The sequence below is a fragment of the Hermetia illucens genome, chromosome 5 (assembly GCF_905115235.1).
Source record: "Hermetia illucens chromosome 5, iHerIll2.2.curated.20191125, whole genome shotgun sequence".
Classification (NCBI taxonomy): domain Eukaryota; kingdom Metazoa; phylum Arthropoda; class Insecta; order Diptera; family Stratiomyidae; genus Hermetia; species Hermetia illucens.
The window spans coordinates 53,224,133-53,249,912 of NC_051853.1; the positions used below are offsets into that span (position 1 = coordinate 53,224,133).

At 42.8% G+C, this 25,780-nt stretch overlaps 1 protein-coding gene across 1 annotated transcript; it reads right to left on the reverse strand.

The window, feature by feature from the left end:
• Nucleotides 1-24,281: 24,281 nt before the first annotated feature.
• LOC119658087 lies at nt 24,282-24,934 on the reverse strand. The gene is made up of 2 exons (XM_038065350.1): nt 24,819-24,934; nt 24,282-24,758 (listed from the first exon to the last, which is right to left on the reverse strand). The coding sequence occupies exons 1-2, from the start codon at nt 24,906-24,908 to the stop codon at nt 24,282-24,284; spliced, it is 567 nt and encodes a 188-aa protein (XP_037921278.1). The 5' UTR covers nt 24,909-24,934.
• Between the last annotated feature and the right edge of the window lie 846 nt (nt 24,935-25,780).

Here is a 25,780-nt window from a genome sequence, read left to right on the forward strand (position 1 = left end):
CTCGGTCCGGTTGAGCGGGAAGAAGATCCGTGGGCTTTTTAACACTATATATTTATATTCCTTCAAATATATTTCGTTCAGACATTTTGCTTAAAGAAAAAACAAATGTACATTTTTTGCTTAACGAAATTAAATAACTTAACAAAAAAGTTCCAAAGCATGAAACTGTTATTCATGTTCACGACCCTCTATATTTTTCGTTGACGGCAAATTTGGGGTGGAGCTCGGACGAATCTCCGCTAAGCGACTCCACACTACCCCACCCCCAGCTGATACTGGGTTTCAGCGACAATACCCGACTTCTCGTCCGTCAAGTTTTAGGAGCGCAGATGGAATTTCAAGCGTCGTACACCTTTCTTCCTCGACACCTTAGCCCCGGATGTCGTCGACGCTAAGCCTAAAGAAGAAGTGGATATATCTACAGACATCCAGGTCCTTGGGGGTGTTAGCCTTCGCCGGAATGGTGGGGTGGTTTTAATATAGTCGCAGCATCCCGGAGCAACTACAAAAGACCAGTGGTGGAAAGGGCTGACCTGGTATCGAACACAGTTTTGCTGGGGAGTCTCAAATTCTCCCCGTATAGTAGCTCTGCAGAGCTGGCAGCTAATTCTTCATGATGTATATAGATCAAGTAAAATACTTCCTTGCGAAAAGTGGCCAGATTATATGGCCTAGGTCCTATTTCAGAGGTCTCGGAGAGAATTTCGAATATTGAGCCGAAAAGGGGAAACCCCCAAAATTTTATTTGGGGTTGCCCCTGAGGCTGTAAACTACTGCCATCCTTCTTCCCTCGACGATTGCCGAAAGATCCAAGTGGCATGGATTTAGACCTCTGAAATGCATGACAAAGTGTCTGCAACTATATTCTTCTCACTGCACACGTGCTGGATGTCTGATGTAAAGCTTATAAAGTTCAGGTGCCGACCCTGTCGGGCTTCTGCTTAAAAGCGAAGGAAAGTGGCTTGTGGTCACACTTCGAAGAGCCTATCTACTAGGGAATATCGGAAGTATTTGATTGTTATGTACCCAGTTAATAGCTTACAATCGTGGGTGCTATAGTTCCGTTAAGCTGAATTCAGTTTCTTGAAAGAGAAGCTCAACGGCTGGCAGATGTTTTTTACCTTTTAGTGAAGGACAGCACCTACAGTGATGACTAAGGCATCGACGAATACGGCTAGGACTCAACCAGATGCACGGTTTAGGGAATGCCAGGAGTACATCGTCCGCCACCTGTTGTTTGGCTGAATCAAATGCCTGGACGGCCTCTGTAGACCACACAATCATGCGTGAATCTTTGGTGTTACATCCAGGAAAGTAGGCGTTGAGGATCACTTGGTGTTGTGCGGCTTTGGGAAGAAACGACGATAAAAGTTTAACATGCTCAAAAACCCTCGCAAATCCTTGACTGTTTAATATTGAGGAAGTTTATGATGGACTGAAGCTTGCCTAAACAATTTACCTGCCGTTTAAGGAATTTGCATTTTTCAAGGAGACGTTGAAAAATGCATTAGAGATTTTCCAAATGTTCAGACTCAGAAGAAGAGGCAACCAAAACATCCTCCAATTACACGAAACAAAAGTTAAGATTTCGCAAAAGTTTGCACCACATTACACAGACCAAAAGGCATCCGTATGAACTCGAAGAGTCCGAAAGGTTGCCGTTTCCGGAATATCTTTTGGAGATACAGGGATTTGATGAAATAATAATAATAATCGTTGGCACAACAATCCATATTGGATCAGGGCCTTGAAGTGTGTTAGAGCACTTCATTCACGACCGTAACGGTGCACTACAGTAGACTGTAGGAGACAATGTGGTCAGCATTGCGCTCGCCCGAGATTATTACCCTGATTTGACTCAGGTACTCATTCACAGCTGAGTCGACTGGTATCCGACGTCAAATCACGATACAAATCCCTCTGCCACCAGTGAGATTTGAACCGCGACCTTCCGTACGACAGCCTTGTGCTCTAATCACTCAGCTATCCGGAATGATGAAATGTCTCAGCTAAGTGCAAGGTCGTGAAAACACGGTAGTTAGTGAGGCTGTGCGCAAAGCCATGGATGTGTGGAATAGCGGTCTGGAATGGTCCGAGCATTTAGACGTCTGTAATCGCTCCTCCTAATTTATTGTTAAAAAGTGCTTATTCTAGCTGAACTGTATCCGTCATGTTTTGGAATAAAGTTATAGTCTGGGACATTTAATATATATAGCTAAGCAAATTATTATGTGAGTAATATGTGTAAACAAGTTTAGATTTACAGAAAAATAGAAATTCGTAGTATGTTTTGTAAATGTTAAGCGGATGATGCAGTAACTCGCGCGAATGCGGGGGTCGGCTACTGTTTCAAAAATGATTGAAAGACTAACAGTAGAGCAAGTGGCAAGTTTTCCTGAAGATCTGAGCGAAGTTACGGTATCTATGAGAGACCTATTCTGCAGATCCACAAGCAACCCATAGTGATCTAGAAAGTCTGCGCCTAATACGGGACTGATGTCAACTACAACAAAACGCATTGAGAAGCTTCGTCAAAGTCCTAGACTTACGTCTACTTGCTTTTAACCGTAAGTGATTATGGTTGAGGAGTTTACCGCCGATAGTTTGAGTTGAGGCGGAATCAGTTTCGCGATACCGGAAGAAGTGAGACGTCTGCCTAGGTCCCAACCAGGTAATGGCGCTTGCTTAGGGGATTATATTATATATTGTTAGACGGCGTGGAGCTACATTTCAGGTACCGCCGCTGAGCTCCCAACGAGTCCAGTTTCTTTGAATAAGTGAACGTGCATAGGCCGTGAGGGTTATATTGTCTCCTCAAGCTCAGCAATTTGTCCTGTGACTTCCCGCGACAATTCACTAATCACGGGCGGGCGTGTACCTCGTGGAGTTTGTCAGCAGTGTTTGCTAATACCTCCAACGATCCGGAGTCCGCACAAGCCAAGATAATCTGAGTGTTTTCCGGAAGTCGCTGTAATCCCAGCGACTTTCGAAGCTCAACTCCGACCTTTTCCCTGCCCAACTGCTATCTCACGCAGCAGTTGGCTCGTGGCAGGTCGCCTAAGGTGGTATTCAAGTGGCATTGGAATTTAATGTCTTGATAACATTTCGCGATAACATTTGCATATCGAAATCACTCCCGAGTCGTTAGCTTTCTTTGTACCGAACGCCCTTTGAATGGCTTCTTGTATAGAATGTACACGAATTTCGGAGTCACTGATTGTCGCGATTTTGATTCTGCCCAAAAAAATTAAATAACTCAACAGAAGTTCCAAAGCATGAAACTATTCTTCCTGTTCACGACCCTCTATATTGAGGGCAGACTCCTTTTCTTCTCTCTGGTTGCTCCGCCAGCCTCGTGGCGGTGAACATTTGCGCTACTTTAGTATGGAGCTCGGAGGAATCTTCGTTAAGCGACTCCAAACTAAAGCACCTCCGCAGCGTGTTGGAGCTGACGTAAATTAGAGTTTCTCATTTACATATGTCTTGCAATTAATGGTTACCCTGTCGTCGAACAGTCGAATAGTATTCTTGCACTTCGACGATCTGATTATTTACGATGATGAGATCATCGTTAATAATGTTTACTGGATCCAAGTGATATGCAGTGGATGTTTTAGACCAAGCCGTATTGTTGGTCATCAGTAGTTGAATGATTAGAGTTGAAATGACAGAGCGATCTTAACCCCATGCCATTTTGCACCAGTGCACAAACTAGTTCGCAAACATCGGCCAGACCTAATGCGGGGCGCACTCAACGCTTGCCTAAAAGAGCCCATTTTCCCTTCTCGTTGGAAGGTACCGACGCTTTCCCTCATCAGGATAGGGAATGGCGACCCTGAGCTCTCCCTGAATTTTCATACCGACCCCTTTGTATGCTTGACTCCGCCGGGAAGTAATCGAATAGTTCATAAGAAGTTGACTCGCTGAAGAGATACGTACTGCCTGAAATTTATCCCCACGGCAGTTTGACTTTAGAGAAGGGAGATTCACACTTGATGATGTCATGCAAGTCGAGAATGTCGTTCATTAAGTGGAAGCATACAGCCGTCGAGTTCGACAAGTCGTGCTCCTCGTAGCGATTGAAGTCAGAAATGCCTTTAATTTCGTAAGATGGAAAGGCATTTTAGACACACTAGACAATACTGACGGATGGTGTAGCACCTAGCCGATGTCCTGTCCCAAAATAAGGCTGATGTGACAATATTGCAGAAGATGCGTTGGACAGGGACGGGTTCCCTAGAGAAAAAGCACTATACCATATATTATCATATAAGGCCATCCAGTAAACTAGATGCTCGGAGTAGGTATCTTAATCAAGCAAAAGCTGAAATCTGCTGCTATCGGCTTTAAAAATAGAAGCAAAGGGCAGATATCAAAATCATACTTGGAAATTTCAACAGTCAAATAGGGACGAAGCCCATATTCAGGCAATACTTCGGCTCCCATAGCTTATATAGGGTTAACAATGATAACGGACTGCGGATCATTCAGTTGGCAGTATCGCACGAAATGGTTGCTATAAATACCTGGTTTACGTGCAAAGCAGCCCACAAACATACGTGGGCCTCTCCAGACCACTTTCAACCAAATTGACCACATGCTGATTGAACGTCGTCACCTCTCAGCCTTTGTGAATGTCAGAACATATAGGGGGCTCGACTCACTATTTCGTTGGCATAGTGCTCCGGATTCGAACTACAATCCCATCTGACAAACAGGTAAGAATGAGTACAGAAGCCATTCACAACACAGCCCTTCGAAAAATCTACAAGGGGGAAATGGATGCCGTAATAACCCTAGCTAACAGATGTCCTGGAAATGAAGCATCAACAAATGATCTTCACAATCACCTGAAAGACGTTACCATGCACACCGCCACAGACATACTTGGCCCCAGCCGAAAGAAATGTCGGAACGTCTGGGTTGAAGATGAATGTAAGCTAGCAACTGAACTGAAGAATGCTGCATACCGAGTAATGTTTCATTCATCAAAGAACGCGGGTATGCGCGGTGACTTATCACGAACTCCGCCGAGCGGTGAAGCAACATCATAAACGGAAAAAGGAGATCTAGGAAAACCAAAACATCTGTGAATTCGGAAAGTATAGTATAGTAATATATAGTAAATATATAGTATAGTGAGGGAAATCTGATTTCCGACAGAATCTTCATATTGGAGCCAAGGGTTGCGTATTTAAATGAATTGCTCAACAACCAGAATATCGGTGAGTTGAAAGTTTCGTCAACTGAAAGATGGAGGAATACTGGCCAGGAGTCCATGTAATTACAGCCGAGTTGGTTGAATATAGAGGCGACCAATTACACCAAGCAGCTCATCAACTAATGCTCAAGGTGTGGGACAGCGAATCAATGTCTGACGACTGGCAACGAGCAATTATCTGCCCCATACATAAAAAGGGAGATATCACACAGTGCAGCAATTATAGAGGCATCACGTTGTTGAGTACCATCTATAAGATATTCTCCGTTATCTTGCTGAGTCGGATAGCCCCATATGTTCATCATTGGAACATTTCAAAGAGGCTTTACTCCACAACACAAACAAACCACAGAAATATGAACACCAGCATCGTTTCATCGACTTTAAAGCCGCCTTTGACAGCATAGTCAGGGTAAAACTGTACACGGCCATGAGAGAATTCGGTATCCCGAGGAAAATGATAAGACTGACTGGACTGACAATGACCAATGTGCGAGGCCAGATAAAAGTAGCAGGATCACTCTCGAGACCATTCAGCATCAACAAAAGTCTAAGACAACGGGATGCCTTTTATACGTCCTCTTTAACCTGGCCCTGGAGAAACTGAATCGCGATGCAGATGTCAATACAAGAGACATCGTCCTCTTGAAGTTCACCCAACTACTGTCTTACGGTGACGATCTTGACATAATGGGAAGAACAACTCGAGATGTACAGTCTATCTTCAGAATGAGCAAGTGGAACCACATCCCGGGCTGCACATTAATGAAGGCAAGACGAAGTACATGGTAGCAATGTCAGCACCAAAAACCAAAGAACGAGTAATATCCAATCGCACTCATCAAACGAAAACAATAAAGATAGGAGACTACAGCTTTCCCAGCGTGGAAAATTTCTCCTATCGATGGTATCGATCGCTCGAAACGTCTCACCATAGGATCAAAACTCCTACTGTGCAAGACTATGATCTTATCAGTCTTTATGTATTCCTCGGAGACCTGGGTTATTAGCAAGAAAAATTGCGGACTCTTGACGGCGTTCGAGAGAAGAATCCTCCATCCTACATGAGGGTGGACGATTCCGTAGCCTACATAATGATGAAATTTATAAGTGAATAAAACCCGGCATAACAGGTTGCGGTGGGCAGGTCACCTACTCCGTATGGATGAGGATAATCCTGCCTGGGAAGTCTTTGAGTATAATATCTATGGTAGAAAAAAAGACGAGACAGACCCTGCCTGAGATGAAGCGATGGCGTAGGTCAGGACGCCAGACAGCTTTTAGGGATATTGCATTAGTGGACCTCAGCCCAAAGCCGGGGTGTCTGGAGCTCCTTACTAAGGCAGGCCTAGATCGGATACCGGTTGTTGCGCCGTTAATGATGGTGATAAGACAATATTTTCTCACATCCCGAGCTATTTCTTACCGATATTGAGGGATTATCTGAGGAACCAGTCCCTGCTCTATGAGACGCTAGTGGGTCAGAGGAGAGTGGAGGTCACTTCGGGGGTAGTGCAGGAATCCATCTTAGGGACTGTCCTCTGAAATGCTAGCTAATCAACAGGCGCGGAGCAGACTTGGCATGTTAATGCAACGGGTTAGCGGGCGACCACTCATGGTTTCAACCTTGCACTGGAAAAAAAACTGCAGTAGTCGTCCTGACGAAAAACATAATCCCGACTCTAGGTGCCATATCGATCGGTGAGCTGATAATCGCGATTAAGCACCTTGGTTCGTGTGAGCAGTTCAGTATGTTATTAAAACTTTATGATAAATGAGACGGGCAGCCACGCTAATAGATCAAAACCGTGTAGAAAACACGGCATACCAGAACAGGGAACTCATTGGGGATTGGCGAACTGGCTGTGATGGTGATTGCCCTTCTTGCTAAGGAGCTTATATAAATATGCAAGCGGAAGGGAGAAGAGGCAAGGAAGGTATTTGCCCGTGAAGAACGACTACGTTCACTCGATGAACAATAGGTGGATATACTGCACGGCTCATTTGCAACTTAGGTGCGTGACTAAATCGGAAGCATCGTGAGACATAAAAGTTTTCGGTCTTAGCTGCACAGGATTGGGAAAGCACGATCTTCTGATTGTGTGTTTTGAAATGAGGTTGTGGACGACGTCCATTACGTTTTTTTTCTTGTGGAACGTAGCATGGGAATTGCCAACAACTTCATTTGAACACAGGGTATCTCTCCGCAAGGCTCGAGAATTTAAGGCTAGCCCGAAGTAATGTTACAAATGGTTCCAGGCTAGCTCTCTGACGATGGTGAGGTATTTAGTCGGTGGTCCAACGGTGTACCGTGCCGTTCTGGGTAAACGCAATCACCTACCCTTCCAAAATCAAAAAAAAAAAAAACGAGAAAATGGTCGGCTTCAAAATTAAAAAAATCGGAATAGCCCCATTTTTAGGTTCCATAACTTTTTAAGAGCCACAAATCTTCAACGGGAAAACATTGCACCATTGGAAAGAGATTTTTTTTCACCCAAACTTGTATGCGTATGTACCCGATAACATGTGAAAAAGATAATAACGCAGTTGCCTCGTAGACCTACATTTAACAAGAGCTAGAATTAAAAACTCTTCTGCGAATACGCATCATGCCCACATACACACAAATATGGAAATGGAAGCGCCGATATGGAAAATGCCGATTCGTCCTTATGCTGAGACGTCACTGGTGGAGAAGCAATTTTTCTTTGCCTTCTGAACCGAAAAAAGTCAAAGATATTATGCTGAAGAAATACAAACGTATGCACCAGGTTTTTAAAGAGAACATAGCGTGACACGTCTTTTCAACATTTTGCCCTCATTCTAATATGATAAAATGCTACCCGAAATATAGTGTGGAATATACTCGCATAGGTACATATAAGCATGCGTCCGTACGTTGAAATGGGAACATATGTATAAAAAATCTACGTCTGGCAGGAATTTTTGTTTGTATTCCGATGAATTTTCTTGACTTTACTTCAGTTAAGGACCTAGATTTCATGGCGAACAATCTACCTCGATTTGAGATTTCTTTTTTGCTTCTTTGCACCTTGATTGCTTCTACTTGCCGTTTCCAGGTCAATGGTCTCTGGAGTGATGATGGAAACAGGAACGTAATCTTAGTAGGATGAGGCTCGTATTTTTATGTCCGATGAATGCTCTTCAATGTGCTATGGGCTGGAACAGGAGCTAATCTGTTAGTTGTTTCCATACTCCCTGTTATGATAATTATAGGCTCTCGCTGAAGGAGATAAAACGAGAGCCATTTAAATCAAACTGTGGAAATGCGTAACAAAAGCACCTCCTGTTTATTCAATTACCTCAAATGTCGAATCTAATCCTCCTAAAAACACTCGAGGTGAAGATTCGAATCGCCAATAAATTCATTGCTTTTGTCCTGGACGAGAACTCGAGGAAAACATAATCTCAAAATGCTTTTATCACTTCTAATTTGATAATAGTAATCCAAATGGGAACCCAAGTTGAAGGTCTTCAATGGAGCGAGTCGCCAAGTGAAATGCAGTCTTCCGCTCTCTGTCCTATGCTGGCCCAGGAGAACGTTTCATATTAAAAATTTCCACTGAATTCGCTCAAAACTTTAGTTGTGCTTTCCACCTTAATCTGATTAGCAGGTAAATTATGCAGAAAACTTTCTTTTATAAGTTTTCTGAAGGTAATTTCGTTAAATGCGGACGTTGAAATCACCCTCGTTTTAATTATTATTTTCACCATTAGCTTTGTTGGAATTCCGGATTTTCCGCTCTCATTTTCAATGCGTTAACAGTTGCGCATCTTTCATTAGCATGAACTCGGAGAAAGAACAAAAAAAATTTTCTTCTTCTCCTTCATACTTTTGGGTTATTAATTTAGTGCCCGGCAGAATTCTCTGCTTTTCTTCCTATCATTGCTATCTTTATCTTAGGCAAAGAAAAGGTTAATGGAAACTAAATCAACTTAAGAAATTCATCAAGTACAGAAGTAATGATGTTGCTTAAAGTCCACTTGATTTACAAAAGAATTCCTCTCCGACTATTTCTAGCTTTGGCCGGTCCCTTTTTAATTTAACACTCATGAACGGAACTCGCAATCAAAAATTGCTGAATCTTATTAAAAAGTTTACATTTGCTCTGGAGATGGCCGAAGAATGAGCGAAAATTGTATGGCGGAACTTACAAAGTTTTTCGAGAGTTTCGAGTTATTACTTTTATTAATTAGTTGCTGGCGAAAGATACTGAGGGAATAAAAATGAAGGGAAATATATGCTGCGAATCCTCGTCAAGTTTCATTAGGGTACTTTGTCAACTATCTCAAACAAGCGACCAAGAACGTGACAGGAAGCAAATTTACTTTTTGCCTTATCCGCACGTTCCTCTCCAATATTTGTTAAAGAATATGCACACATCAAAAAGTCTGAAATTAAAAAAATGGGTATGTATGTACATATGTATAGGAAAGCACCCTCTCTTTTTGAATGAAAAGATGCATTTTGAGGAGGATGGTCATGGTCCAAGTGAGCTGAAAAATCCCTGCCTCTTTGTGGATCGATTATGGGTTTATGTGTTTTAGGCGTCTATGAAAAAGTTTATCATCCTTCAATTCGTATATTCAAAAAGAGAGCACCTAACCAAACATTTTCTACTCTCCCCCCAAAATGGCATTACTTCATTAAGGTGGCTCTATGTGAAGGTGTCGACCTGGAGTAGTGAACGAATTCTAAACTGCTGCTTCGAGAAAGGTTATTAGTTACCGTTTTAACACGCCTGCGATCGGCTATTTTACAAATACCGCACTGGCCGTACTGGCCACCCTATTGTCTTGACCGAAATCTCCGCTACATCTGAATAGGGTATGCAGTCAATTCCCCCAAAAACGATTTCAAGCCTGGCTCAAAATAGTTGGAAATTGTCAATAAAAGATCCAAGATTCGGAGAAATTGGGTAGGAAAAAATCATTAGGTCGGAGAAGATATCGCAATAGATGTCAAAATAACAATGTTACTAAACCAATTATCAGCTTCACAGCAAATCCTTGACGAGATTGGCAATGCTTAGTCGGTTGTAACGACTAAGTAGGTTAGACTAGAATCTTATTAGAGGGGAGAGCTATCTCAGAAATCTAAAAACAAAAATACTGAAGTTCTACCGACGCATTCAACTGACATGCGCTTGCTCGCTTTTTTGCTCGGAAATATAGGTGAATGCTTTGAACATTTCAGTCCCTCATTTGTCATTTAACAAAAACTACACGTCTGTTTATACCGAAGCGTGGGTCAGCATCGGGACCTAAAAAACGAGCTCGAGTACCGCGATCGACATGGTGGGTCCATGAAGTAATTGTTACTTTTCCGGCCCCGCAACTAATGTCAAGACCGCTTGTAATAGTATTTCAGACAGCTTTCATTTTATACCACACATGACTACATCCGGTAAAACAAAATGTGGTTCCCTCTCTTAGGTATAAGGGGACCCCAACGTTCACCAATGTAATTCACATCGTGCGTGAAGGTTAAGAGTTCCCACCTTTCCACTGAATTTCAAGTCAATAGGTGTAACCATTTCTGAGAAGAGTGCGTGTGACAGACAGCCAGACATGTAAAATCTCACATTAAGTTTGAATAAATCGTGAAAGATAACGGGCGCCCACTTGAATGGTGCCAATGATTGCTTCATGTTTCTCTAAATGGCGAAAGTTTCTGATGTCTATTTCTAGAAAACTTTGGTCCTATGACTCAAATGCTGCCCATGTCATCCACTGACAACTAAGTTGCTCATTAATCAAATAAAACGGACCGCTATGCACTGAGAAGGGATTCTTTCTCAACGAAGTCGATGTTTTCCTAGAGGATTTCTTCCTCGAAATGATCGGTGAGCAACTACTGCACGGTAATGACGACGATTTTGACGACTATGGATCCTAACTTCACCATGTTGTTTACATAGGTCCCAGGGCGAAACGTGGATTGGTACCCACGATGGAGTATAAAAACTAGGAAACGCCTGGTGAACCAACACCAACAGCTCTACTACCAAACGCTATCTCCACCTCCACGTGGTGATCGCTGGGAGTTCTTTCTTAATGAAAAACTGCAGACGGAGAAGGATAAGCGCTAGTCGTCCGCGTCTAAAAATGGAACAAAATGTACCAACTGGTTCTCCAGGTTGCGGCTTGGGTAGGGTTGACAACCCTACAAAGAAAACCGATGTTACGAAGCCACAGCAGGAGCCTCGGACAAGATAGATTTCAAAATGACGAACCCGGCAACGATAATGGATTAACGATTTGCGCACTTTCTCCTGGAACGTGCGCTCTCTGTACAGACCGAATGCTGTTAAGCAGCTAGCTGATACCCTGTCCCAATATAAGGCTGATATAATAGCGTTGAAAAAGATGCGACGGGCAGGGACCAGTTCCCTGGAGAAGAGCCACTACACAATATATTACAGTGGCCATTCAGTAAACCATGTGCTCCCAATAGGTTTCTTAGTCAGCCAAAAAAATTAAACATGCTGTTATTGACTTTGAAAATATAAACACCAGGCTATACACTTTGCGTTTGCGAGGCAAGTTTAGAAATATTAGCCTCATAAACGTTCAAGCCCCTACAGAGGAGGCTGCAGAGTCGGAGAAGAATACATTCTACAAGGCAGTTGAACGGACCCTCGAAGCCCCAAGCCCCAAGTATGATATCAAAATCATACTTGAAGATTTCAACAGTCACGTAGGGACGGAGCCCATATTCAGCCTATACGTCGGCTCCCATAGCTTACCTATATATATGCGGATTATTCAGTTAGCAGTATCGCACGAAATGGTTGTTGGAAGTACCTCGTTTGCGTCGGCCCCTCCAGACGAACCATTTTTAACCAAATTGACCACGTGTTGATTGAATGCCGCCACACACGATGAATGTCAGAACATACATATAAGGGGGCCAACATAGACTCAGATCACTATCTCTCACCTAAAATCCTCTCTGACAATCAGGTGAGAGTGAATACTGAAACCATTCACAACACAGCCCTCCGCAACACCTATAAGGGCGAAATGGACGCCGCAATAACCGGAGTCAACAAAGATCTTGAAGATGAAGCATCTCCAAATGAAGTTCACAATCACCTGAAAAACGCTATCATTGATACGGTCACAAAGATACTTGGCCCCGGCCCCAAGAAAAGTCGGAACGGCTTACATACCTTGATGCTCATCCTGGCGAGACAAAGAGGGAAATCTGATTTCCGACACCACCAAGTATTGAAGAAACAGTTCGTGCAATTCATCGGCTTAAAAACCATAAGTGGCCAGGAACCGATGGAATTACCGTCGAATTGGTTATATATGGTGGCGGTCAATTACACCAAACGGTTCATCAACTGATCCTCAAAGTATGGGACAGCGAATCAATGCCTGACCACTGGCAACGAGTCCCATATATAAAACGGGGATATCATACAGTACATCAATTATAGATGTACCCCGTTGCTGAGTACCATCTATAAAATATTCTCCGCTATCTTGTTAGGCCGGATAGCCCCATACGCCCAGAACATCATTGGCCCATACCAAAAAGGCTTCACTCCAGGCAAATCAGCAACAAATCAGATTTTCTCTGCACGGCAAGGAATGGAAAAACTGTTGGAATATGGACATCAGTTGCACCATCTATTCATCGACTTTAAAGCCGCCTATGAAAACATAGCCAGGGTAAAATTGTACAGAGAGAATCGGTATCCCAACGAAATTGATAAGACTGACTAGGCTAAGCCTGACCAATGTGCGAGGCCAGATAAAAGCAGCAGGATCACTCTCAAGATCATTCGACATAAACAACGGACTATGACAAGGGGATGCCGTATCATGCGTCCTCTTTAACCTGACCCTGGAGAGAGTGATTCGTGAAGCCAATGTAAATGCGAGAGACATCATCCTCTTCAAGTCCACTCAACTACTGGCCTACGCTGATGATATTGACATCATGGGAAGAACAACCCGAGATGTACAGTCTACTTTCATCCAGATCGAGAACGAGATTTTGGGCTGCACATTAATGAAGGTAAGACGAAGTACATGGTGGCAACGTCGCCGCCAAAACCAAAACCGATAGCACGAATAACATCGAATTGCACTGGTCAAATGAAAACGATGAACCTAGCGGTACCTTACATAACGATAAACTGGCCACTCGGGTTAGCTAGGAAGACCTGTCTTGGCTTGTCAAAAGCCGACACGAACGCATACAGAATATCGAGCACTTCTGGTGTGTTAATGACAAGAACGGTACTTTGCTTACCAACCGTCGAGCCGCAACGGATAGATGGCAAGCATATTTTACGAGCAGATTTCAACTCACGAGTTTGTTCATCCTCTACTTCTACAAGCACTGCCGACATTTGGAACAGTTGCATAGTGGTGGCACCGGGAGACGCTTTATCACATTGTTTTGCGGCCGTGATGCAGTAGGCGGATGCTCCTAATATATAATAATTATCCTCCCTAGTCTGCACGGGGACTCGTCGAAAGTGGCAGTGGCATGAATCTTTACCAGTGGTATACTAGCACCATACGAACGAGGATTGCCCCTGAATTCACATAGATCGGTAGAATTCCTGTTGTGTATGCGTTCATCTCGGTTGTTGCGTTTGGCTCCCTAGTGAGAGTTTCATGGGGGTCGTGATTGGGTTCAAGCGATCAGGGACCTTCGGGCCTCAAACATGGTGTTGCGTTTCAACACGGCTGCCGTACCCTATATTTCGGTTGAGATTTAGGTAGGTCTTGCACGCATCAGTATGAATGCTGAGTTATGCACTCAGTATAGATTGGTACCGTTGTTGCTTACCTCAGCGGGGATCTGATTGTAATCACAAAATCAGTCCGTGTCTTAAGAAGACCGTGTGATGAAGTCCCCTACAGCTACCTGCGTTTATCCATAGAGACATAACTATCAGCACCGCTGAAGTAGAGCCGGCAATAAAACGAATGAGATCGAGGAAAGCAACAGGACCTGACGACATCACATCTGAGCTCTTGAAAGCGAAGAGTTGGAGTCCAACACTATAGCTTAGTGAATTTTTCAACCGGGTTATCGAGTTCCAATATGGAAAATGGAAAGATAATCCAACAGAATATTTAAATTGCCATCCGATCCGGTTACTTTCCCATACCAGGAACATTTTTGAACGCCTTCTTCATAACCGCATTCCCGGAATCGTTGAAACTGGAGAACTGGAGAACTGAAGAACTACTGATGCAATACACTATGCGCGGTTACTCATGGAGAAACAATATGAGAAGCATCGCCCTCTTTACATTGCATTTCTGGGTCTTGAGGAAGCGTTTGACCGTGTGCTCCATGAACTAATTTGTTATACCCTACGACAACGCTTAGTGCAAGGCGACCTTAGCACCTGCTCTACCATGATCCGAAAAGTGAAGTTCGAAGTGTGGCGGGTGTATCAAAACCAATTCATGTGTTTGTATTCGTGTTCGTGTTCATCAAGGAAGCGCCCTCTCACCGCTCCTTTTTGTTCTTGTTATGGACACCCTCGCATGGGACATCCAACGTACAGCGCCCTATCCACTGCTTTATGCAGATTATATTTTCCTAGCATCTGATAGCAAAAATTATCTCGAGCAACTTGTCCAAAAATGGAACACATGCAACACGGTCTCAGATTGAATCTGACTAAAACTGAATCTTTTGTGTCCGGATAGCTGAGTGGTTAGAGCGCAAGGCTGTCGTACGGAAGGTCGCGGTTCAAATCTCATTGGTGGCAATGGAACTTGTATCGTGGTTTGATGTCGGATACCAGTCGACTCAGCTGTGAATGAGTACCTGAGTCAAATCAGGGTAATAATCTCGGGCGAGCGCAATGCTGACCACATTGCCTCCTAGTGTACCGTTACGGTCTTGAATGAAGTGCTCTAACACACTTCAAGACCCTGGTCCAACATGGATTGTTGCGCCAACGATTATTATTAAAACTGAATCTTTGACAACCAATCCCCACGAAACAGACGCAATCACTCTCAGTGATCTGCCCAGAACTGAGCGATTTAAGTACCAAGGGTCAATGCTATCAGCGAATGGGGAACTGCGTTATGAAACTGCTTTACGCGATAGTGAAACCTGGATGAAATGGCACTCACGAATGGCGTTTTTTTGTGGTACACGTATTAAAATTAACATCAATGTCTTAAATCTAAAATTTACTGTAACGTCGTCTGCCTGTCGCCCTCTATGATTCTGAGGATTGACTGATTATAAAAGATAATGAATAAGGTCTTGCGATAATAGAGACCAAGATGTTGAGTTGGACTATCGGCGTAATACTCTTTGATCACATCCGAAATGAGCAGGCTTGATAGGTTTCAAAAAACACAGGTGTTATTGGGACTCTGCAGTTCTGCCCAGCGGATCTCTACAGTGCTACCAGTCTACGCTTTAAGAGGAACTTTTCTATGGGTTTTCCAACCAGGGCAGAGTGGAAGGTTGACGATATCTTACAAAGTTATGACACAGCAGTCTTCACCGCCGGATTAATGGTCTGTGCAGTCAGGGAAGAAGTTTCACGGATACGCACAGTACGGTTGAGTCGTATTGTCTTTGCCAGTGTATTCCAAACGAAAGAACTGGGGATACTGGAGCCCCTTCAATGACTGGGGCCTGATGCGGGCCCTAAGCTCAATGAAGACACAACCAAGTGGCAATTAAAGCTTTATACTCATTGAAGGCTCGTGCTGAAGTGCAGTACCGCGCTAAACAGACTGGACAACTCAATCGAAGTCAACTTTTTCTGGGTCCCGGTCAAAGGAACATAGGAGGGGCTCTTCTCTGGATTACGGGAGGTGTTTTTTGACTTCTCAGTCCAGATCTGTAGGGTTTTGTCAACAGTAGAATCACTTCGTACCGAGTGTGGCTATTACCACTAACAAATCATCTTGGGAGACGATAGGTTTGGTTTTTGGAGAGCTAAATATCAAACCCAGAGAACTATTTTCCACATTAGTCTATCCTCCTTCACTTGAATGATACATGGGTGATAGAAGAATCCAAAGGGACCGTCCCCACATTCCTGAGCCGAGCAAGCATAGAGGTCTACAAGCACATGTCGACGGAATCAGTGGATCTTCCGTTGGTTTTTGGGATACCCCTCTCCTCTAGGTGGAATCAGTCCAACTAGGATGATCTTTTAACAATAGCCCAACAAAGTATGTCGTTACACGACGTCCATTATAAAACGCCACCTAACGTGGAGCCAAACATTCATTAGATTTCATGTGCGGCTCCCTTTAAGAGACTTGAAACCACATAAAAAAGATGATCCTTTCACCAAAGGATAAGGATGGACAGGTTTAGAAGGAAACAAAAAAGGCGAAAAATTACAAGGACCCAGCCCCTCTAACCAATGGTTTTGAGCATTCTCGTAGGGTAAGTCTCACTTCCCCCTTTTCCCAGTTTTCAATGATTAAAAAACCAAACACGGTGTTGCCTGCTGGCATCACAGAGTTAACGAAATAATTAAAAGTCAGTCGCATCTATGTTGCATTGATTATGATCCTGAGTGAAAAATGACGACGTTTGAGATGCTTTACCACCAGCACAACCGTCATACTTATTGGCTATATTTGATTCAAATCCAGCTCTTTTCCCAGCCATTATTCAGCAGTTGTACCTCCTTGCGTTGGGGTGTTCAAATATTTTCCAACTCCTTCACAATATCCTTATTCTCCACAGTTCATTATAAATGTATACATTCCCCAAAATTTAGCAAACTTACAGGTGCAAGCATGTGTTGTACACACACCTATTTCGTTTGGATCACATAATATTGGTATGAACAGAACTTCGTGCATCCTTGCCGTATGATTCCTGTATTGCTTCAAGTATACCTGTATCATTACATATTCGTGCCTACATAGATTCCTGTAGGACTATCCACTGACAAATGTTCTCTGTTATGTTAAATTTGGTACGTCAAGGCTCGTATTGAAATCGGTGCGAGGTGAGCATATGTGAACGCGGGATATGTCATTTTTAATTTGTTCCGTTATTAAGTACGATAGTCTAAAGTAAATTACGTTGTGAATTTTGAATCAATAATAACGTGGCACAATAGGTATTCCACATTCAGCGGCTCCAATTCCAGGCCGAAATCAGTGGGGATTCGGATGGTTACCAGTAAAAGTTGGTGATGGAATAATTTGTAATTTGGAACGTATGGCCATACACACCTCCGTGCATGATGGGCATATGTGGGCATGATCAAATGGCGTGGATTTACATTTTGAAATTGGTATTTGGTGGCGCGTACTTCCTGCTCCATCGGCTCGCAAGTAAATGCGGCCGTGAATATTATGCCATCATGCATACATAGTATTTGCAGATATGTTGCATAGATATTCAGGGCATGCAGGTATTTATATGGCTGGCAAATTTCATGGCGGAAAATAAGAGAAGAATAATACTTTCAGCGGGCCAAGAGAAGGATATCGTTCCCGAATTGGAACTTCATTTGATTACTATGTTATGGTCATGCACGTAAATTGTATCAGCGCTATATTTGCCAAATTCGCAGACAACGTGTTCGGAAAATCAATTTACAGGCAAGCGGACAGGCCAACGACATGGTGGAAATATTCTGTAACACTGTGGACTAGAGAATAATGAAACTCAATTCCGGTATTATTTAATTACGCTGGTGGACGCTCTATTGACCAAAATTTTTTGATAAGATTAACTTAGTATGTTAACAATGGAGGTTGAACTGTATCAGCGTGAAAAAGCAACTATTGTAACTACAATGTTAGTGGTGATATTCCGAGGAGAATACAGTTTATTCTTGCATATTTTCTGCTAATTTTTAGAGAATCATTTTATGAATACAACACTTCAATAGTTTCTAAAGCTACTTTCTTCACAATTACGTACATTTAAAAGAGAGTTCCTTGGAGATGACCAAGCTTTCAGAACCTATTCTTAATGGAATTGGCGGAAAATATGAGTCTTCGTAGTAAATGAGAAGAGCATTCATAACTGAAGTATCTCTGAGAAAATCCCAGCAAAAGTGCATTTGTACTAACAGTAAGATAAGCACTATCGCCTACGTTACTTAACAGATGGAACGATACGATCGCGGTGTCCCGGAAATGCCCGAGCAAGTAGTTCTAATCCCCTAGTGGGCATTACACCTGCGCCTTAGGTAGTAGCCTTGAGAGAGTTTTTTGGTAAACATAGAACCACAAGTGACTGGTTTACGTCGATCCCTGGAGCTGCCGGCTGTGAACTCTCGATGGAGGGTCAGCTTAACTCTAAGTTGGTAGGGGTGGTACATATCATGAGCCAACCTCTTCAGAACCCTGGTATGGTAGGCTGCGTCGAGTTTGTATTAATAGGCAGTGTCGCCAAGAGCAGGCACTGAGTCGGAGATCAGTTCCGGAATCAACCCAGATTAGGTCAAATGCCAGACAACTAAAGTAGGGGCTTTATCTCCGAAAGTACATTCGTTTCTAACTACTGCGGCCCGCTGCCTTGAACATGATGTGCTGTCATAAATTCCACAGAGAATAGAAAAAAAACATACAAAGAAGTGGTGACTGTGATTAGACCCAGTACTGAAATGTATCGGTCGTTTCAGCGTTCAACGAAGGCGATATCCATGACCAAAACATCCAATGACATTCCAGAGTGCGCACGAACAAATATAAAAGAAATCTCAAAAAGTGATGTAACTGTTGATGACGAGATGACAACTCCAATACTCTGCAATGCTCCTATTCTGGAAGGGAGTCCTGAGAAAATCGCTGAAGCAAGACAGAGATTATTGCACTAAGTCCGAATGGAACTCAATCAATTGTGAGAGCTGGAAAGGAGAGGTGTGCTGAGAACGTCAAGAAGAACCAGAATTCTCCGTTGATAAAAGCGTCTGCCAAAAGCCAAATCGGGTACTATTCGAAGAGCAAGAAAGAAGAAAGAACTAGAAAATCAGTTCTGCTCATTAAAACGACCGGGGCAAGACCTTTGCGGAAGTCTGCTATAAGATCAAGCTAAACAACAGCAGAGCATAAGCGTCTCCCATACTAGAAACAAATGGTCACACAATTCTAATTAAATAAGTTCAAACGATTTTTGGAAGAGTACGTTCTGTGAACTAATAATGGACTATCCCAGAAGCGATTGGGCAATATACAGGATACGAGTTTGGACCGCTCCCATAAACTGTTATAGGTTTTTAGATTATGGGCACCCTGAGTGTACAAGGGGCAGATTCACGGTCTGCAAGGAGAAAGCATGCAGATAATTTGGAACTTCTCTTGTGAAAAACCAAGATCTTCAATAATTCTTAAACGTAATTTAAAATATATATGTGTTTCAGAGTTCCTGACCGGGGACCTTTTGGCTATCCAACTCTCACTGAATGCCGGGAGAAGCAATCGAGAGACAGTTGTGGCATCGATATACTTCGCAGGAGACGGCATCCAGATTCCACCGAAGCAAGGTGCTAAACTGGTGAAGTACTGTGAGAAGAGGGCGTTACCACTTCTTCTAGGCTGCGATGGCAATGTCCACCACGAAGTCTGCGGAAGCAGCGACATCAATGGAAGAGGTGAATATCTTCTTGAATTTATTCTTAGCAATAAGTTATAAATATATAACACAGGAACCACACCAACATTTGTGACCAGCACTAGACAAGAGGTACTAGACATAAATCTAGGGACTACTTTAAAGAACGGCCTGGTCAGGAATTGGAGGGTGTCGGATGAGCCCTCTATGTCTGATGACAGAATAGTCAGATTCGACATTGAGAGCAACTCCGAAATAAAAAGAATAATAATGGGATTCCTACGCAATGCACCTGAGCAACAACATGGCTCACATTCAGGAGCAAACTGGAACCGGAAACAGTGGTGGAAAATTTCAACACGGTTGATGTATAGAAGGTCAGCTGTCCAGCTAAGAGCTAAGGAATCCAGCCAGAATGAGAGCAGAGATACGGAATTGAGCAAATCAGAGAAACAACCAGGCTTTACAAAACTGTAGCCAAAAACGGGGCTATATCTTCTGCTGTTTGAAGAAGAAAGATGGGACATTTACCGGGAATGATGAGACGGAGTACAACTGCTTTTTAGAACTCATTTCCCGGGGTCCGAGCGACAACATTCTACTTGACACCCCAACAACGAATAAAAGAGGAAGAAAGGAGATCTGGAAACTAGCAAAAGACGTATGCTCGGAAGCTAGCGTAAAGTGGGCAGTGGGAACTTTTAAACCGCCGAAATCAACCGGACTAGATGACATTTTCCCAGCACTAATCCAGAAGGGCCTAGAAATCATCTTGGAGTCTCTTCTGAGGTTGGTAAGTGGCAGCATAGCCCTGGGATATATACCAAGGCATGGAGGCGGGCAAAAGTGGTCTTTATTCCGAAAGCGGGTAAAAAGGATTCTTTTCACCCTAAAGCTTTCAGACCAATTTGCATAATATAGCTTGTACTCAAAACGGCGAAGAAGGTCATAGACAACCAAATTAGAACTAACGTTCTAAAGCGTAATCCCCTACATCACTGTCAACACGTTTACCCGGCAGGACTGTCAACTGAAACTGGTCTGTATTAGCTGGCGGATATACTGCGGGATGTCATAGAAACAAAAGAAATAGCACTGTGTGCGTTTTTGGATATCGAAGTTGCCCTGAGCCGCAACGGAGTTGGAAACACCCTGGCTTTCTGGATGGGCAAAATACTAAAAAGTAGACAAATGAAAAAGCGAACAGTTAAAAATTGTATTGTCATGAATACTGCTCGGTTGTACGCAGGGCGGGGTACTATCCACCACACCCTATGTAATAGAATCCAAACTGGAGTAAGGGTTACTAATGCCTGGTGCAGGAAGGTGGGACAGCGTATCAATCCAACCAAAACCACCATAGTACCATTCACTAGGAAACGTAAGCTTGATCACCTGAGACATGGTTACATGACATGGAGGTGAAGCGAGAAACAGAGATTAAGTATTTGAGAATTACGCTAGACCAAAAATTAGTCTGGAAGGGGCATGTCGGAAACACTTGTTGGAAAGCTACGAAGACTCTGATGACTTCTTGGCCCATAGCAGGAAAAAATGTGGTTGAATATACACTGCAATAGTAAAGCCAATGGTTACCTATCCTATTACCGGTATCCCGAATTCTTGATACCAAGGGATAACATTACAACACGCTGGAGTAACAAGGCACACGGGAAGAGTGTGGCTGTGACATACGGCTTAAACCAGTAACTGATTACTTGGTACACTGACGGATCCCTCACAGCAGAGGGAGCATGGTGCCGGGGTCAGTGGTCCAAGGGAAATGTACTTGGAGCCAATGGGTGAGCATTCCAGGTGGAAATATATGCAATAGACTAATTAGATAAAATAGGTTAAAGGAGGCACATCTCCTTTACTCTCTAAACGAACTACATGGGGACGAACGTTGTTATTCTGACTGACAGCTAAGCAGCGACCAAGGCATTTAGGTCCAACCAACCAACTAAATACGCTCGGCTCGTTCAACAGGGTCAAGATGCTGTGGGTTCCAGGCCATGTTGGGTTGAAAGGCAAATAGGCAGCAGATTATAAAGTAGGGAATATACTAAAATTCCTTACGGTTATAGGCACAATAGTTCTTTAAGGACACAGTGCGACTTCGCCTTAACAGAATAATAATAAAAGCTAATGGGCGCATATCTACAAACTTCCAAGCCATCATTATCATCAACGACGCAACAACGGGTCTGGGCCTGTTTTAGGAAAGAGCTCCAGACATCTCCATTTTGTCCCGAGGTCAGCCAATTTGATATCCCTAAAAGCTGTGGCGGCGCGATAACTGAAAAGGTTGAGCATTAGCCTCTTAATCTCGCTGCTCTGGGTTCGATCCCCAGTGGTCGTGGGTGGCTGTGTTCGGCTGTGTTTGCCTGGCGGCTATGAGCTTATCACTTGCACAGCGTTAAGTGTGATGATAGTGAAACACAATCTGACTGTGTGGATGCCCTATTCTCCACCAAGTAGTGAACATGAAACGCTCTAAGCTGTCTGGCATCCTTACCTACGACATTGCTCCATCTCAGGCAAGATCATCATGTTTTTTTTTCTGCCACACTCCCTTATAGGGGGGATCATCCTCGCAGGATTATCTTCACCCATACGAATTAAATGACAGCAAATTATTGAGCTGGATTTTATTCACAACCAAGCGCTCGTGGCATCGCTCATAAATTTCATTATTGTAGACTACGGAATCGTCCGTCCATCCTCATGTAGGTGGCCTCGATCTGGGTGAAGTTAATTTATACATCTCGGGTTGTTCTTCCCATGGTTCGGTGAACTTGAAGAGGATTGTTCCTCTTTTAGTAACATCTGCATCGCGGACCAGTTTCACTAGATTCGTACTTAATGTTGAGGAATTGATAAACCTGCAGGAGCTTGCCAGCACAGAGATAAAAGCAAACATCCATAACAGACCGGGACTGTAGCCAGTAGTAACGAGATCGATGAGGTGACGCTCAACCAACTTGGACCGCATATTTAGCCAGAGTCAACAAATTTTACAAAATCTTTAGCTTTAGAATTTTTTAGAGGCACATTTCTTCTGGCAGTGTCTTCCCAGAATCTGCTCCACGAGGTCTTTGTTATCCTAGGTGAGTATTCGATTGTGTTTCCACAGTCGTCCTTCCTCCCGCAGAATAAGGTAGCTGAAAAGGCTGAAAATGCATCCCCAAATGCCTGCTGGGTGTATGTATGGGAATGAAAGTCGTGGTTTGGTATTGAGTTCAGTGCAGTTAAGCCTGATAAAGCCTACAATGGTACGGATAAATATTAAGAATTTCAGAAAGTTAAAAGCAGGTCCGTATTGCCCTGCGGAGCCAAAAACATCTCTTAGGTCTGAGTAGCAGGCTATGATCGGGATCTTCTAGTTGGTATGGAGGCGAATGCCCGTTTTGAGCCCGTGTTTAAATCAATTGACGAACTGGAATTCGGAGGGTGTGCAATTATAATGTCCGCCGATAATAGCCTTAACATTGTATGAAAATACGCCATAACTTGAGAAAGTTTTCCAATTTTTTAGGGATGGTAGTTCAATCAGTGGGAAAATTATCGTTGTAATGGCATTGAGTGATACATAATTTAGGAAAAACGGGTGGAAGTTTTTGGAGCGCACTTCCTTACAACTCTATTTGAACCTCACGGTCGACGCTATGATAATTTTCGGTGTCTAAATGGATGGCAGAATGCAGATCAATTGGAGAGATGCAGAATGGTAAGATCAATTGGAGTCAGGACATTGATTCACTAACCTTGCTTTTGAAACCTTGGTCGCGGATGTATACGGAGCAGTGGCGGGTTTGGAGAGAATGGCTTGCTAAAATATTTGTCTGTTTGGGCGATAGGTAGGATTTGATTTACTTATTATGCGTAGGTTAGGCCAAGTTTTTCTAAAAACCAACGCCGGAAAATCTTTTTGTATTTTATTTCGTCGAGAGTACCAATAGGAAGGGGACTGAGGGTATAGCTGTTGAAGAGGTGGTCTGGAAACAGTTCGTTGCCTACCTGCTGAATTACTTCAGTGTACTGGTGAACTGTTCGGTCGATGGTCTCGTTAAATGCGATACTGTTGAATGGAGAGCTGGTGCTATTTTTTTAGTGGTGTTGCTTTTGCTAAGGCCTCTTCACAGGGTACTTTCTCCGAAATTTTAGTTTGATATTGTTGCGTTTCTGCTATTGTTTGGGGGTTGACTCTCCTCCAATATTGAATAAAGGATGGGCGCTTGGAACCCCGCATTTGGTACATTTTGGAATTTATATCTTAAGAGCACCTCCTGGACTTTCCTCATGATGAACAAATTTCGCGCCTTCATAAGAGGTAGCTCTTGCTCTACCGTGGTGGGTTTAGTTTGGATGATTTTGTCGGAGATTGGGACGGTTCGAACTAGTTGTCCGGTAACACCATTGGCTTGGATATTTTACCGGTTACAGCTTCTGATTTAATTTTTAATGGTTAATAAATAAAAGCAAGATTTTAGATTGCTAACAATTTTTATCAATCACAAACGATACATTGACTTGCGCTAATTGAACTGATTTCTTTTGCTCCTTAAGAAATGTCCCGATGCCGGCATCATAGGTAGATTTTGCTTTGTAAAATAGCTGATATGGAAATTCTGGGGAAAAGACTGTGAAATTTCTTAAATAATATTTTCCTTTCCTTACGGGACATTGGAAACCGAAATTAGTTGCGCTTTTGAACGACGCAATCAACATTTTCATAACCGCATTATTTTTCGGTTGAACATTGCAATAAGAAAATCTTTTGGCGAAAACCAGACGACGGATTTGATTTCTCACGACTCCTATGTCAATACTCAGAAATAGGTCATCAAAATCGCGATACGTATTGACTTCGCCATTCATATAAACTCTGTCACGGATTTCCAAAGTCGCATTGAACTCGTGCTCCGTCAGGATTGCGTACGACATGTTGGTGAAGCGAAGTTCGTAGCATTTCTAGTTAAAATATGAAGAAAGATTTAGATTTAGTTTTGGAAAAAATTAAGATTTTCTCACCTTTTGCATTAGCAAAGGAACTACTACAGAGATTATGGAAATTAGGAGAAAAAATGTTTCCCAATAGAAACTTAAGGGCGTTATGAACATTTCTCTGAATTTGGGTTTCCTTTTAACACTGAATATTGGAATAGAATACTCGTATTTCTAATGCTGGCGAATAATAATTTAGGAAAAAATAAATTTCAGGGTAGAGCTGATATCATCAGTCAAAATTAAATGTTCGTCGCTCCTAATGAAATGTAGGTAAATTTACTGTGACAAAATGACTTTATAATTGTGGATTATGGACCCATATTTATATAGAATCCAAACAGTAAACATACTTAGGTATGAACACATTTAATGACTTGAACGATTGAAGAATGCCTGAGTCAAAAGTTATTTAAGTATTTGTTCTCTTAGATATCCAATTATGCGTTTTTCAGAGGTGGTTAGCTTTCCGTCCTTTCTATAAGGTCATAATGACTTTCGGACCTTTCAGATCGATTTTATAATTAAATGAATACTATCTTAATGGTTATTCTCTACGTACATAGTAAATCATTCTAAAGCACTTTAAACATCAGCATAAAATTCAAGTAAGACAAAAGTGCTGCATATACCTGAAACATATAAAACTCGTGTAAAAAGAAATATCATTTGAGCTTTCTTTCATTCAAAGCTAATATACGATTATAGCGTTGGATCATAACCCTACGTGGTCAAAGGGTAGTATAGCTCACAGGATGAAACGTGGATTGTTAACCACGATGGAGCATAAAACGACTGCTGAACAAACATCCAAAGCTCTACTATCAAACCCTATCTTCACCTCCACGTGGTGATCGCTGGAAACTGTTTCTTAACTTTCGTGATGAGCTGCGGACGGAAAAGGATGAAGGCGAGTCTCTCGCGCCTAAAATCAGGAGAAATTGTATCAACTGTTCCTCCCGGAGGATGGGTAGGGCTAACAACCCTAC